This window comes from Acyrthosiphon pisum, chromosome X (assembly GCF_005508785.2).
Source record: "Acyrthosiphon pisum isolate AL4f chromosome X, pea_aphid_22Mar2018_4r6ur, whole genome shotgun sequence".
Classification (NCBI taxonomy): Eukaryota; Metazoa; Arthropoda; class Insecta; order Hemiptera; family Aphididae; genus Acyrthosiphon; species Acyrthosiphon pisum.
Genome location: NC_042493.1, coordinates 123,354,452 through 123,372,866, shown reverse-complemented (window position 1 = coordinate 123,372,866; position 18,415 = coordinate 123,354,452). Strand labels below are relative to the sequence as shown.

The 18,415-nt window shown below is 28.3% G+C and overlaps 1 protein-coding gene across 1 annotated transcript in view; it reads right to left on the bottom strand.

Annotated features, from left to right (window-relative positions):
* The window catches only part of LOC100570077 (phospholipid transfer protein C2CD2L), a gene marked incomplete at its 3' end in the record, with an annotated part of 128,466 nt that overhangs the window by 13,624 nt on the left and 96,427 nt on the right, over positions 1 to 18,415 (bottom strand). The window contains 1 exon segment of the mRNA XM_003246762.4: positions 2,922 to 3,017. Coding sequence (XP_003246810.2) covers positions 2,922 to 3,017 — 96 coding nt within the window.

Sequence of the window (18,415 nt, the reverse complement as noted above, 5' to 3'; positions counted from 1 at the left end):
TAATTTACAGAAATTATATACGAATTATTTTATTTATTTTACATATCATATTACAAAACTTTTTGTTTTGGTCGAAAAGTGAATCGGCCGAAAAGGGAAGGGTACGATTTTGGTCGAAAAGGGAATCGACCTTTTTTAAAGTTGGTCGAAAAGTGAATTGACCGAAAAGGGAAGGGTACGTTTTTGGTCGAAAACGGTCTCGCCCTTTTCTACTTTGTCCAGTCAACTACCACTTTTTTTTTATTGGTTTATTTTTTAAACTTTAATAAGGTGGAACTGGGATTTTCCGGTTAGGTCAGGTCAAGGTAAACATACATTATCTCTCGAAAAGTACTAACATTTTTTTTTACATAATTCGAAGTTATTACAAAACTACCTTTATAATTTTTACTATTTTTATTGTTATCGAGTACTTATTGTACGTATGTTAACAATTTTATTCGAAGCAGAGTATTATTTTGAGATTTTTTTCCGTGATACAAAAACCAAGTTTCAAACTATTAGTCACATATTCTAGTGACAATTATTTAAAACTTGGACGATCAGATAAGTGCAAGGTATCCCTCAAATAAGTTAAACGTCAACAAATCATTACGAGATAAAAAAATTGTAAAAAATATTATATATTTTTTTAAAACTTACTATGTACCCAATCACTTTGAATTACTAAAAATTAACCAATAAATAAAAACCAAAATACTACCGAAATCGTTAAATCGCCTTTTCGATAAAAAAAAATATTATATATGAAGAATCCTCCCCCGTATCCAAGGTATCTAAAAAAGTTAATTCAACAAATCATAACGAAAAAAAAATTGTAAAAATATATTTTTTTTAAACTTAGTTTTTACATAATTATGTAAGTACTCAATCACTTTGAGTTACTAAAAAATAACCAGTAAATAAAAGCGAAAATACTACAGAAAGCCTTTTCGATAAAAAGTATTGTGTTTGAAAAATCAACCCCCCCCCCCCCCCGTATTCGCGTGGAATATCATCACAGCGGGACGGAGTCCAATGGCGACGTTAACCATTGTCCGTAACGAGACAGTTGTTGGCATTTTTCACACTCATGTTTATTTGTACTACTCAATTATGACTCAGTCTCGTACTTATTTTTTACGACATAACAAACAACCGCATTGGATTTAAACAATTTTTATTGGATGAAACCACCACGTGTCGACCCGTTTAGTCGATGTCAAGGTTTCGGGATGAGTATTATTGTATTATATTAACGGTATTGTACGTCGGTGTCGGTTTTTCCGATTTTCCGCAATTCTATGAAATTTGAAAATAATATTTTGTTTTATGGTCGTTACGTCAATTGAAATATACTTTTCCGCTGATCCACTTACTGCCGGATACCTATTTAGAGGGGGAAGGGGGTTGATACGGTAATTTTATCGACAAAAACGACTTCGCAGGAAAAACTCTCACGTCCATCGCATTATGTCGAATTATTTTGATAATTTGTTTTTCATTTGAAATATATGAGAAATTTTTTCTGATATTAATGCCATATAGCTTCAGTGCTAGAAAAAAAGTTTGAAAAATAAAACAAATATCATGCATCGTTCAAATGCATATTTTAGCTTTAATAATTATAAATTTGGAAACCGGACTTTGATCCGACCGGCAAAATGTTCTCTTCTTCTGAACAATCATAAAAAAAAAACTAACGAAATCCTACTTTTGTACAGATTGTGAGAGGTTTTTCTGCAAGACATGTTTTTGTACTAAACACGGACCGGCTGCGATACCCTTAGCTGGGTAGTAATCGCAGTAGCATAGGATTGACTTGGTGTCGACATTTTTCGGCAGAAGTCCCATTCGTGAAGTCAACAAGATTAAAAGTCCTTATTGTCGTTTTATGACTTTGTCTTTTCGTTCGATATTTAAATAGAAGTGCTAAGTCCTAACGATTCACGACCAAGCGAGGTATTTTTGACGGAAAAATAGATAGTAAACTTGTTTTATCTACACGTTGTGTTCATTAGTTCAAAACTCAAAATGAATAAATATTTTTATCGATGCACAAAACTAGGCTTAGATATAGGTACTTGTAGCCGTAATACCAAAAAATTATGCATTAAAAACTACCAATGAATGTGCACTAAACCGAAAAAAAGATTTTAAACAAATTATTAAGATTGTTTTTATTATTTATTTTTCACTGTTTATAAAATTATTTCTGATACAATATCAGATTTGTTAATGAAAACCAAATCACTATTTATAGTCAATTGAAACAAATAACTTACAGCTAAAAAGGGAGGGTGCTTATTCGGAATACATAATTTTGTATCACCACCAGAACACTCCTTAATTAGTATAAAAAAAATCCAAGAATTTGAAAAATAGGTATTTTATTATGTTTTAGAAATTGAGTCAAAATTTGAGTAAATGTACTGTTCAAATAAAAAATGGGAGTGAGCATTCTTAGTGAATCACCATGTATGTCATAACACGTGGAAGACGCACTATATTGTTCGCACGGTTTTGTTGATATTTAGAAATTTAATTAAAACAGTTAATGGAAAAAGTCTAAAACGCTATACCTATAACGCGTAAATTTATTTTCAAGCGCAAGCAAAGCACGGAAAAATATGTGAAATTCGGTTTTGGATACATCATATAATTTTTTTTACATCACAAATAAGATTTTTATTAGACCAAGCTGTTTAAAGTATTATTAAAAAAAAAAAAAAAACTAAAACGCAAACGTAAAGACGAAAGAACACTTGACCATTGTAAAACCGATTACCGTTTTAGCCAGTGAGAGACTTAAACATAATATTATTAAATCGTTTATACGCCGTGGCCCAAACGTGCCTAACGACGTGCCATAAAGTGTGTAATGTCGTCCACTCGCCACACAATAATAATTATGAAAATATAATAAAATTGGTAATACTTACGACGTTTTCGCAGACTCCAAGCTCACAAAAAACGTTGCTGAGCACCGGCGGATGGGTTTCCGGTAGAAACCGAACGAATTCGACGCCGACGCCGTGCTGAAACACAACCAAACATATTTTATTTTGTTTTGTTTTGTTTTGTTTAAAAAATATATTGTCATATATTGTGTAATATAATAAATGATATAATACAAATTGTTTTTTTTCATCCATACCCATAATAAATTAGGGCCCGGATTTCAATTACCTAAAAACTATCAGTGTTGAGTTTTAGATATAACTAAGCTTAGTGATTAATAATGGGTCATAATAAATTTTCGTTGAAAACACCTCAACGTTATCTGTACCTATACTGTCATGGTGCCCATAATACAATAATATTATAACTATTCAAGGCTGGGCATTAACGAGTTAAAATTCAAAATTAAGTCAAAACGTCAAGTTAATTAACTCGTTACTTTTTTTTCAAATTAACTTTTAACTTAACGAGTTACTTTTTTTCAAGATTAACATGTTAACTTCAAGTTAATTTTATTTAAAAAGTATCTAAATTAATTTAATTGTCGTCCAAAGAATAATACAAATTTTTGAAAGAGGTTTTTACTTTGATGTATCATTTTAAATTTCCCCAGTAATTTTCTTGAGCGTAGAGAAAAACTATCTAATAAACCATATTATTTGTCTGGAATTTTTAATTTTGCAAATTAAAAAATTTTTACTTTACACTAAGTTAAGTAACTTTTTTTCAAAGTTAATTTTTAACTTAACGAATATACGAAAAAAAATACGAGTTGACGTTAACTTGCACAGCATTGGATATTATCTAGGTACAAATTAAGCACCTACGTCTATTGTACACATAGGAGAAACCTAGTAGGAGATAAAACATTTGAGGTGACGTTACTTGGTAAAAAATTAAACTAGCATGTAAAATGATTTAAATATTGTCCTTATTTATATTATTTGTAGGAGTCAGTATGTCATTTTAATTATTAATGGTATATTATATACTTTGTTTTACAAAAGGAACAAAAAATTTGATTTATAAATTCTAAATTCTAAATTTTTTTTTTTATTTTATTACTTATTTTAATTTCTTGTTGCCATTTTAATTTATTGTTTGAATATAATGCGATGCTTCAAGTTTTTTGATGTTCTAACCGGAAAATATATTGTGTAAATTATAATAATTAGTACCTTTAGCTACTATTGGGCGTTCAACTATGACTTTGGGTAGACGTACTTGTCATGCGTTGAAATTGGTACTGAACACTATTAATACGTTATTACTAAATGTATGTATTTTATACGTATAATTATTACTCTTTCATATATTTTTGACAGAAAATAAGCATTCCTGGTTATGGCTCCTCTAATCACATTACTCAGACAAGAATCCAAAAACATGTCTATCGTTAGTAAAAAAATAACCGTTGTAAGATAAAAATCTTGATAAAAAGTTTTGTCCAAATAAAAGTTGAATGGAATATTCAATGATATAAAAATGAAATATCTTGATACCAATCTAGCTAGGTATTTAATTAGCTAGTTGTCTAATATTTATCTTGGTATAATTTTTGCTATCAACTCTACAAAATAATGATCTAAAAATAACCTAAATCGCCCTAAAAATTGCCTTTTAAACGCAATAACAATATTTATGTCCTTAAAAAATGATGATTCTGTTTTTATAGGCACGCAACTAATTTTGAAATATGGAATTTTTAACACTTTATCTTAACCAAAATAATAATAATTCTAATACAAGAACTAAATCCCATTTTAAATTTAAATTAATGCACGCTAAATAAATAAGTAGAATATTATTATACTCGAGGGAAATGCAATCACCAGAATATGTTCGATTGATAAATTAGTTGTTATTTTTGTTTGAGTAAGACACCACATCAGATAATCGCTGAAGGTGGGTAAATCTGGTTTTTTAGAAAACTAGTTTTGATTGTAAAAACATTTATCATAATCAAGTGGTTAATTCTTTAAGATTTATTTGATTTGCAACTCATTAATTTGAAATTCAATAACTTTTTAAAACAAAAATATATTTCGATTTTAACAAGTATAACTACGACCTACTTATTAAAAAATTCTAATAAAATATTTAAAAAAAATTTGTACTTGAATGAGTAGAGATTTCAAAATCTTATAAAAAAGAGACTACAAGTTATAGTTATGTTTCAGATAATATTTATTGGAGAATTGATAAATTAATATTATTATTATTATTACAGTAATTTTTTTTCAAAAAATGTCCGAATTTACTATTTTGAATATTTCATATCAATTTATAACAAATTTAAAGTATTTTATTTTCAGTATTAAATAAATAAAACAAAAAAACGCTATACCTACTCTATAGGTGTTGCACAAGAGCCTGTAAATTATATTGAAAAAAAAAATTTTAAGATATTGATTTGATCAAAATGTATTTCATTTGCCTTGTCTTCAGTTACATTGAGTGTATAAATCGTATGTATAAAACATAATTTATTTACTCTGAATGTCTGACCTCTCATTCGTACGTTGTGTACAAAAATCGAAACTATAATTCATAATAGTTAAAAGAAAACAACATTAACTCGGTGTAGGTAGTAGTAGGTAGGTAGGTATTTTTTATAAATAATAAAATAAGAAATAAAAAATGCATCTAGTTTGAAAAGTAAATATAAAGCAATAGCTATGCAAATATCAATTTATTATGCACTGTGATATCTGATTTATACGATGATGGTTTAAGTAGTTTTCGATTTCAATTTTAACTTTTCATCCAATTACTGTTTTCGTTTATGAATTTTTTACCGTATTCATGAATTTTTAAAACCCCAAGCTCAAAACTTACAAATATAATATGTATCTATTGGTATGAATAACACAAATATCATTAATATCATTTGATAAAAATCAATAAATTCGCTCCCCTCCCCTTCCGTTTGTCAAAATAATAAAATATGATATATAAATAAATAAATAAATGCATCATCAAACGAATCTTTTGTTTCGTTTTAATTATTATTATTATTATTTTTTTTTTGGTGGCGGGGGGAGTGACCGATCAGACTAAGGCGTCGGTTACGACGCGCACCGTCACCGGTTCGAATCTCGGTCACGGGCTGCACTTCTCTCCTGGCAGTCACAGTGTCACGCTCGAGTACAATAGACAATGAAACATTAGTAATAATATTTATATAATTAAATACAATTTTAATCGAATAAGATAGAAAAGTACCTACACGTAATACAATCAGTGAGTTCTGAATTTGAAATATCTTGCTTAAATTTTTGAAATCTAAAAATGTCAATGAAAATTCTTCATTTCTTGAAATATTTCAATGAAATTATGAAAATATTCGTTATTATTTGAAACGTATTCGGTTATCAAGGATTAGAAATGATTATTAATTACACCCAGAAACATTGATAATAAATGACTTATCAACCAAGGTTTACCAATCACCACGTTTATGGTTATATAAATTAGGTATAAAAATGGACAATGGTATTATATTATATTATCGGATAGTTATTAATTATTATTTATCACATATTAATTAGGCCCTATATTGGCTATTATTTATTAGTATTCGTATTACATTAATCAAACTTTTAAAAATGTTTTCTTGCTGTAAGTTTATGACAACAAACTTTTAGCTATAATACAGCATTTCTTAAAATTTATTTTTGATAAAATTTCAATGAAACATCTCATGAAATTTTTAAACCCTAAATATAACGTAATTAAGTGTTCATGCAGGAACTCACCGGTCATTTAAAATTGATAAATATGTTTTATTTAACATGTAGGACTTCATATAAATATATAAAATATAAGTTTTAGTTCATATTCACACTCGTTTAAATAATAATCATTTCACTAACATACCAACCATAAGACATCGAAAATTAATTACCTATTCTAAGAAAAATATTTTAAAATCAAATTTTAAAAGAATATTTCAATGAAAAAAAAAAACGGTACCCATTCGCTCACCTTTTTTAAATACTTGGAAAATATTAAACAAAACTGTCCATACTCTCAGCTGCGTCCAATATATTATTAATCAAACATACCGGTCAAGTCTTCACAAATCCTACGAACTTTGACTAACCCTGATGCTAAAACGTTGAAGGACATAACATTTCGGCATCATAAAATTGCCGTCGTCGTCGTTATTATGTGTTTGTGCAATAAAAGTTTAATAAGCCGGAGAGACCGAAAGTATACACACGAGACGCAAAGTTTCACGATTATTGTTTTCAAGAAGAGCAAAAACATTTTGAGAAGCTCATCGGTCCTGCTTTTACACACACTGTACAACAATAATAATGACGATCTCACTCTCCTGTTTGTATGACATTACGAATTCAAGTTATTTAAATGACATGGGTTTTCCTGTTTCGACGGTTATCAAAATTGGAGGTGGGAGGATTACCATGGCACCACTAAGTTTTTGAGTTTTGCCTTTTCCCCCTTCACTCACGCTTTTCATAAAATAACGAGTGACTGATAAGACTGTAATTATCTAACGATTACGTGGAAGGTCATCATCAACCATCACACGTGACGGTTGCGGATTTAATTTTTTTTTACGTGGATAAAGAAAAAGACGACTGAGAAAAATTAGTAAAAAATAACGAAGCCGATAACGATTGGGTAGAAAAAAAATGGCTTATTAAAGTGTCGATCGGGGGCTGAGAAAATTTAAAACGGTATAGAACATGGTCCTTTTTTTGTGCATCGTTTCTCTCGACAAACTTTAAACAGGACGCTTTTTTTCCTTTTATTTTTAGAAATTAATACCGCTTTGATCCTTTTATCTCCGTATTATAACCTATTTTGAATGGGAAAAAGAAAACTGTTCACGGAATAAATACCAGACTACGTTTTCACAGTTTTAGATCGAATTATTAAAACATAAGATAAACGTTATAAAGAACATTTTTTTCGTGTAACAAAGGGCAGACAATAACAATAATTATTATTATTGTCAGCATAGTATGAGACACTTATCGCAAAACTAAATTATGAACCCGTACGAGACCGTAACCCCATTAAATAACACGTCTTCACGTCTAACAGACAAACGTTTTCTCCAAAATATCAAACCTGGGCATAAACGACTTAAATAATTGAAGTCAAGTTAATTTTCATTAACTTAATTTTTAACTTCACTGATTTTTATTGGTATAAACTTAATCTTTTAAAATAAAATAAATAAAATAATTTTAATCAAATTCGTGTTCCGGTAATTTTTAAATAATTAAATAATAAATATAACACAATTATTATTGATGATACATGTTGCGTAATCATTTACTTTTATTATTTTAAACTGTATAACTAGCTATTTATAAATTTATAAAAAATAAAGAAATAAATAACTTAAGTTAAGTTAATAAGTTAATTGTAAGTTTCCATATAACATTTAACTTAACTGAGTTTAAAAAAAAAAATTAGGATTACCATTCACTATACACTTTTTAAAATATTTTCAAACGATTTTTGGAAGTGTTTTTTGTGCCAAAATTGTTCGTCCCGTATTTTTATTTATAAATATGGTCTCTGGCACAAAACTCGGTCCACCAAGAAAAGTCGAATGGTTATTCGTAATAAAAAACGGAATATTACAATATTTACAGACGGTATTATCTATAACGACGGCCAAGGGACCGATAAGAATACGTCGTTATAGCCAGAAGTCGCTATATACCCAAAATGTATTATTTTTTATATACCAATGTAATTGATTAATTAATTTAAACTTACATAAAATATATACATATATATAACCTAACCTAGTAAAGTACTTGAGTAAAAGTATTCAAATACTTTTTAAGTACTCAAATACGTATTCTAAATAAATTTGAAAAAAAGTACTTGGGCACAGTATTTGAATACTTTTTTGAAAGTATATGTATTTAAAATCAAATACTATTTTAAAATTTTTTTTCGTCTTTCTTCATTTACAGGGACGTCAAATTTAAATAAAATAATACAAATTTGAAATTGTACAACATAATTATTTTTAGACCGATTATCGTTGCGTTTGGGTATATTGTAATATTTATAATGGCCTATATTAGATAATATCCATTTGATTGAATGTATACAGTCCGTCAATTTCCTAATAAAATTGGAAATACCTTTGCTCGAATTATGTATGTATCAAACATAACGATAGTCGATAACTAATATATTATATTTTTTAATATTTAAAACTAGATAGTGCTAAAATAAAAATTAAATCAATTTACTAATGATTCAATTTATCTATATAATTGATAATCCATTAATTATGTTGGTAATTAAAACTCTACATTGTGTTTTTGAACCTTTTTTCATACCATTTTCCATCATTAACTTTTGGAGAAATCACGGCACAGACGTCTTTGTTTAAACATCGAACAGGATTATCCGATAAAATATGTTTGTTATTTGTAAGATATTTTAAATTTATGGGCTCGGTGAGATTGTGAATTTCCCCCAGAAATTTTAGTATTTACAATGAGTAACAGGTACGTATTGTAACAGTATAAATAGAGATTTTAAATTTAAAAAATTTAATTTTTGAGAAATTTCCAAAAATTTACCTATGTAATTTAAAAATTTAATTTTTTGTTTTCAATCAATCTCGATTTCTTCATTGCTTTTGTAAGAGTTAAAATTTTTTTTTTAAATTAAGTTAAGAAATATAGTTTTCATTAGCTTGACTTTATTCTTATAATATTAATTAATCTTTATAAAACAAATCTCAATTGTGAATAATCTTTATATTTATAGAAATATTTTTAAATTGTATTTATCTTTTAATCAATCATAAATAATTAATATAATTATATATTAGTATTGTTAAGATACACAGTAGTTGGATTTTATTTTTCTTAACAGAAATGTCCTACTAATAACATCACTAATTATAAATAATAGTTCATTTTATTTTCATTTTTTTTTTTATGTATAAAAACATATTTTATTCGTGCAAAAAGAACTGCGAATTTATGGGATCCCGTAAGAAAAAAAATAACTTAAAGTAACTTATAAATTAATCAAGTGGTTATTATAGTAATTAGTAACTGTATGTCGTAGAAAATTATTGTTTAACGACAATAATATTCAACAAAATGATGGAATATCAGATAGACATTTTTCATAAGGTCTCCTCCGGTACACCTGACATATTTTAGATTATAAGCGGAGCGAGGAAGCTAGTGGTTTCACAATGGAGTTCATTTTTTAAATTTTTTTTTTTTCCCGTATACAAAATGTCTACCAGAAGGAGTGCTTCAATTTCAACATAATATGGTATCTCATCTTTTAGCAAATTGGATGAAGATGGTACTTTAGAGAGATCATTTTTCAATTTTTCTCAATAGCTATTCAATTAAACGGGAAAAACCACCGTCAGATTACGAAAAAACGGGATTTTAATTTCTCACGTTTTATTTATTCCCGTAGAAACGAATAAAAAATAGTAATATTATTTATATTAATTCAACTTATAGGCTATAATAAACAATAACTATATAAAATATCCAGACTGACAAACCGTCTCCGCTCACAATCGTTTAAATTCTTTTTCTATTAATATCAATAAAATTTGTTTGACAAAAAAAATTTAATAGAAGGCTCCTGATATATTGGTACAATAGCAGTCGTTATTGAAATACATAGGCGCAATTTTTTTATATAAGCATTAAAAGTTCGAATTTTGACGAAATGTATCAAATTTAAATTTCACAAATTATTCAGTAGTTAAATATTTATAAAATATTCAACTTACATACCTAGGGATTGAAACATTTACAACAGGGTTCCACGTAAATAGGTTAAATAATATATAAATTAATCTTTTCACAATAATATCATCAAATATACTTAGTAATATCATAGGCTGACTGAGCGCCTTCGTTCAGAATCATTTTTCTTATACAATGATATTATATCATTGAATTCAAATTTAACACAATCAATTACAGTGACCCACTTGTAACCTACTGTACAGCAGAGCGACACCCACTTTCCCACCTTTTATACAAAAAAATGTTACCACTTTCAAACACACATTGTTTGTGCGTTCGATTTTCACGGTATTATCTCGATCGCGTAACTGTAACATTGAGTATATTAAATCGGACGGAATTAATGTGTAAACAGTTCTGTAAGCAGCCCTAATACGAAAACGTAATGTAATGTTTGTTATTTTATCGACAGGGAAACTTCGCAAAACGCGCATAGCACGCAACGAACAAGTGCAAGTGTCGACTAAAAACCACTCAATTGCGATTAATTGATAAACGAGACGAAAAATATTAAAAACAATACGCTTTTTGAGAAACACACACAGCGAAATATCTACCCTGGGTAAGTGGGCAAGCTCAAAATAGCTATAAATATATTATTATGATCGTACGCAAATTACGCACCATCGATAAATTATCATAGACATGCTTTCTCACGAAAGTATATAAACGGTATTTAATATATTTTATAAATAATATTACAACAGACTCGCGATATTACGAATGAAACTGTCGTTCCCTTAAAAATCGCGTGATAATATTAAAATGAAAAATTAACTAAAATGAACGTTGACGTTTCTTCGATGCAATTTATTTTTAATTTTTATTTAGGACCCCGGTGCCGGTTTTTCAGATTTACCTCAGTTCTATACAATTTTGAAATTATATTTTATATTTTAGTCAGCATGCAGTTATGACTTGTGCATTATGATCCACTTACTGGCCGACACCTATCTAGGGGGATTGATACGGTGTATTATGTCGATAAAAATGACTTAACAGGAATAATTATCGGGCCTCGTATAGAATTGTTGGATTTTGATAACTATTATTTGTATCTGAAAGAAAAAGACATTCTACAGACCACATTGGACTCCGTTTTTTTTTTTATTTTACTGCAAACAACAAATAATATAATTTGAAAAAATAAATCTTAATAATTGTACCGTTATTGAAGACATGTTATACAGTTTTAGATTAAAAAAAATTATCAAACGGAGTTCAATGCGACGAACAGCTGAATATTACTCTCAATTAGTTAAAAAAAATATATCAAATGTCTACAGAAAAGGATCGATTTCCTGTAAATCATATTTTTGTGGACACAGGGAGCCTTAAGAGGAACGCTACCCACGCTACTCAGTCCTATACACTTACGAAATATCAAATCTTCATCCACTGGTTTCAGTAGTATATTATGTTGTTATTTTTTATATTAAAGCGAATTGACATATTATATAACATTTTAAGATAATAACATAATCTGTGCTTAAGCGTTGGCTTTTGTTCGATATTTTAATTTTAGATACGAGCATTTGTAATTTTTTGATATTTAACAAACACATATCTTACTTGAAAATGAAAATATTGAAAAATCGACAACACTTAAGCACGGATAATATTCTTACCTAAAAAAATTATAATAGGTAAATTCACTAAAATATTAAAACTAACAACACGCTATTGAAACTAGCGAACAGAAATTTGCTATTTCTTGCGTGTGTAAGACGGAGACCACAAATATATGGGTAGCGTCCTCTTAAGATAAGACCCACGCTGTCTGCTAGTGTACCTACCTATAACATGACTCTACGAAAAAATAATATTTATAAATAAATAGCTCGCTATTAAGAAGTTTTTCTGCCGGTTATCAAACAATAATATTATGGTCGAGTACATAATCACGGTTAATTCAATATGTCGGTTCATAGCTGGAAATCGGTTGGCTTTGGCACAGTGTTCCAGAAAGTTGATTTATGGGGAAAAAAATTAGAATTTTCATAACCGGTAATTTAATATAAAACTGAATTAAATTTGTTGATAGTTAGTGACTGATTATATAATATAGGTTTTTAAATCGATACGCTATTGCATACAGTTATAATAGTGTACCTACTGGTTATAGTATTATACCAATAGTCGGAGATAAGGGTTTCAATTTTTTCTAAATTGTTTGAGCGTATAGTTATTACATGGTTAGCGTCGTTCGTTGGATGAAGTTAGTTCGTATATTTTTCTTCAATATCATGGATACACTAATATCGTGGAAGGTATTAGTATATATTTTTTTATTTTTTCGCTTAAATTTGCTTGTACGAGTTAAGTCATATAATATATAGAAATATTTAAATATATAAAAAAATATTTTTTTTTTTTTAAATTTATTAAGGATACGAAAAAAAAAGTAGTGGATAGTAGAGGTTTGAAGTTAGTGTTATCTATTAGCTTAACTTAACCTCTAAACGATATTATATTATTTGCTTGCAGCAAGTTGCAACATTGAACCTATTATATTTAAAAACTATCATGTTTTTAAAATTCGTCAAAAACTATAATTTACAATAAAACAAATGACAAAAAAGAAGCAGCTGCAAATAATGTAGAACCTGTCAGTTCTAGTAATTCTGATTTATATAATATGTAAAAAAAATTATATTTTAATCATATCATTAAGATGATTTTTTAAATTCTCAAAAAAAAAATATATAAAGTATCGTCGGAATTAAAAAATTTGGTTAAGGACTTCATGAATGTAAAAGGTAAAAACTGAATTTTAAAATGAACAAAGTATCTGAAAAATAAAATGGTTTTATAAATAAATAATTTTTCCCTGCTAAAAATCCTTTCTGGAACACTGCGGGGGAGGGGGCGGGTATTAGCCCCATAGATACAGCTTTAGCCCCCCCCCTAAAAAAAAAAAAACAGATAACTTTTGTACTGTATATAGAATCGAAGCTCCACTGACATTAGCGCCTCTTGAAATTTTAATGGATTTCCGTCTTTGTGTCGATTAGTGTTTAATAGGCTCAATCAATATAACAAATAGCAAAATTCTGTCTCCACGACGTTTTCAGTTATTTACAGAGGACTTGACATTGATGACAGTGTATTTTCTGGCATTTTAAATCTAGACACTATTACCGGGTAAACGCAAGTGACTACAACACACACACACACACACACACAGACACATGATACGTGTAATAAAGGTATATATCAGACTACAGTATATATAATTACGGTTTTAAAATTTCATGAAATTTAATTTCATATAATATTTCATTTATGTGAAAAAAAAAATTGTATATTTTATCTTAAAGTATGTACTTAGTCATAAACTTACATGAAAAGAACATTTTTTAATGTTGGTTTAGTATTTTATCGTATAGGTACTTATAAATAATCAATAAATTATAGTCAATATGGACCCAAATGGTAACTGGTAATCATTTCTAATCTTCTATAACCGAATAAGTTTAAAATAAATATAATTTCATTCAAATATATCAATAAAAGTGAAATTTTTGTTTTTAAAAATTGCATTAAAAATATTTCAAATTTAGAACACACTAGTTATTTAGGTACTTTTTTTATCTTTATTAGAAAACGATTGATATTTTAAATCAACAAAAAAATTATATTAAATTAAAAATCATAAAATAATCGATATTGTGCAACGATATAAAAATAATAAAATTATAAGATCAATAAATTGAACGAAAGTCAGAAAAAAAAACACAATAATATGCCGATAGGAAAGTGAAATTAAAAATTATCAATTATCCATCTAGTAGAGTTGTTAAAAAAAAATAGAGTAGCTTTAGTAAATTAAACATAACGCAAACCTATAATGTTGTTATTTATCATTTTTAAACACTATTATCGTGACGTAAACCAATACAATGATTATATTATAATATCTGTGTGGAGGCCATAATATAATATAGGCAAGTAAGAAAAAATTGATATCAACAATATTATTTTTTTTTTTGAACAAAATAAAAGAAAACACTTTTAACTGATGCGGTCGTCGCTATTTTTTGTGTAACCCAATAGTTATTACGTTAATAATATCATTATACTTTAGCGCACTGCCAGTATTATCGTTTTAGTCGTAATCGCAACACTCGGAAGGTTTTCCACTAGATAATAATAACATTATTATTATAATTAATGGCAACTGTTTTAACGCGCTTACATTGTTTTTAGCGATATAACCATCGCGAAATGGGAGTAGGTATAGGTACTTCGAGAACGATGTTCTTCTTTTGTCTTGATTTAAACTTTGGCATAGTTTACGCTAACTCTCGTAAGTTGTATTAAGAATTCCTACACGATTCCACGGAAATACACGAGTTTTGATAAATCTCGAAAACCCACGACAAACGTGTATAAATATTAAGACGATCCATCATAATAAAAATATATACTGAGGCTTTCATTACGAATATACTTAGTACATAGTGCACTATAAGTACATAAAACTTCATCGAGACTAGACGAGGGGCTCGTGGCCCGATCAAAAGTAATTATCAGTTGTCAGGACGACTTATATGGAGTCTAAAAAAAAAATACATACACAAACGGTTTTGCCAATGGAAAAAAAAATGATTAAATGTCTCTAAAATAATTATTAATAATATATTTCATCATCGTAATATTATTATTACAAAGAACAGAATAAAAATACTAATTCGTTTAACATATTAGTGTTATGATTAATAACCTATACAAAAATTGATGTTTGTAGATGATTTTCAACAAGGATGAACAAAAACAGTGTTATATAATATAATAAAGGGTTTTGAAATGTCATGATATTTCATTTGGGTATAATAAAAAAAATTTAAAAAAAAAAGTGTTTATCATATCTAAAAGTGTATTTGCATAAAATTACATTAAGATAGCCTTTTTAAAAGTTGGTTTACTGTATCGAATAATTAAAAATAACAGGCTATGGGGAGCCAACTGATAAAGTGATAAGTGATAAATTAACCCATATATAGATAATGAACTTTCTTATATATTATCTATATTATATATGTATTTTTTTTACCGTTTATAACTAATTTATAACCGTTAGCATAATAATTCCTAAACCTAAGTTGATAAGTCGTTCAATATCGATATTTTCTGTGTATAAAATATAACTAATAATTTCATATAAATATTTCACGAAGCATCAAATTTTCAATTTTAAACATTTAAGGTGAAAAAATTCAAATTCAGAACCCTAAATATGAACTACATTTAAGTATAAAGTTTTTTTTTATTTGTATATAATAATACTCATTATAATATTACAGAATTACAGTTTCTTAGAACTTGGATGTTGATAAAATCAAAATTATTTAAATGAGTTAAAGTGATGATATATTTTACAAGATGATTTTCATTTTAATATTTAATTTTATTTTTTAAGTTAAGTTTTTTACACAAGTCGACACTGACATATTTTAGAGTACTATTCATTTTTCCAAATATTACTGATTTACTTTTATATATTTCAAATTACTTGTAGTTTTCATTGTAGTATTCTAACCATACTGCATTGATTTAAAGACGATAGATAAAATTTTGACATAATATAACTTTTGAATGAAAACGATTCGAATCAATAAATATAATGGGTATGTGTGGGACAAGAGCTTGTTTTTTTAAAAAATAATTATTTATTTATGTACACATCGTTGTAAATCTTTTCCAACACATTTAAATGCGTATTATAATAATAATAATAATATGTTCCACCCCAGATTCAACGAAAATTGAACAAATTGATAAATATAAAAAATATTCTTAACAATATTGTAACTGTTAAACGTATAAAATTACTTACGAATTAAGCTTGTATTATTACGTCATAGAGATTGTGATTATGCCATTTAATCCTCTCGTCAACTATCAAGCCCAAATATTTAATTAAATTAGCGTTTTTAATACCTGTACTTTGGCAGGTGTCAGACTGGAAGGCGCAGGTTAGTTGAATGAATAATTTGCGGCTCAACAAAATGTTTAGTGGCATTCGACCGGCGAAAATAAATATATAATATGTATTATTTAGATTTGTCTGAATTAAACGCGAACGTGTTATATTCTCTAACAGATTTTCAAGTACACTCAGACAATAATTATAAACGTCATAATTATTATTTCGTTTCATCGATATAACTCTGTATTATCAGCATAGCTACCTATTTATTTACAAATCGAAAAGACCGTCGACCGAAAAAGGTAGTATTAATGTGAATCGATCTGTACGCGGTTACTCGTTTTTGAAATGATTTGGTCGTAAACCGTTTGGATTTCCCGATTATTTTGAAAACTAACGACTAAAAGTTAAAACCACTTCCGATATACTACCAGAAACACATATAGGCAATAAAATAATGGTTGGGCCGTCTCTATACGTTATGAACAGAGCGTTAAGTGACGTTATCTCGTTATTATGTTATCACAGATTATATAAAACCGGACGACGCACTTCCTATATTCAAACCGTATGTAGTTCTGAAAAATGTGTGAACAAATCAGTATCTCCACTACTAGAGAAAATCAGTTTTTATGGGAAATTATTGATTATTAACCACGCATCACTGATATATTTTAGAAATCGCGGCGAATTCCTAACCGTTGTCGTATTATTATTTGATACGATAATATTATAGTACCTAAAGGTGTCGTACAATCATTCATTTCTCACATATTACGATCCTACTGCATTGAGGTAGGTTTTAGTTATGAATAAATTATGGAATCGTCTGGATTTATATTATAATCAGTGATATTGTAGTGGTTCCGGGCTAATTGATTATGATAAATAATTATATTTATAATATTTTAGCGGTTTTATAATATTTTTGCACCTGTAGCGACGGATTACGCATTTATACGCTAGAATTTTGACTTTCGCAATCGACGATGCTTAATCTCGCGTCAGGACTGGTAAGTCGGGTCACAACTTTTGTCTTATGCTTTTTGTATACTATCATGTTTACTATGGTTCGAGACTTGTGGGAGTTGATGAGCACGATACCTCTGCTCGATATGAAAAATAATACAGTCGGAACCGTCACCGACGGGACACGAAAACGCGCTGTCGAGACCCATAATATATATATATATAATAAGGCCGCGTTTTTTTTCCCTTTCTTCCAATATAAAACAAAACAGTGATGCGGAATATATATTATAACATTATATTGACGGCTAGAATTTTGACTTTTCCGTTTTCGTTACGAAAGGCTACGTGGGGAAAAGGACACGACGAGTAGGGAAGCAGTCATATTATAACATAATAATATTTAAGAACACGGTACACACGACAGCTGACGACAATGGTATTTGGCTACAAAAAAACAATATTAGGAACGTGGTTGTGGTACAGAGAATAATTGATTACAATAGTGATAACGCGATGTGTGGGAAAATGTAGGTGACCACAGTTGCACGATGATTGATAAGACCAGTCAGGGCCATATATTTACCATAAGGCAGGATAGGCAACTGCCCATGGCCTCCGTTGTTAGAGGGCCTCGGATTTTTATGAAGACTATTTTTTATTTTTTAGAGTACTACCTTTTATCGTATAAAATAAATATAAGAAACATATAATATTTTTAAAAAAAATTAAGTGATTAATCCTTAGCATAGTAAAATGTTAATGAAAATAAATAAAA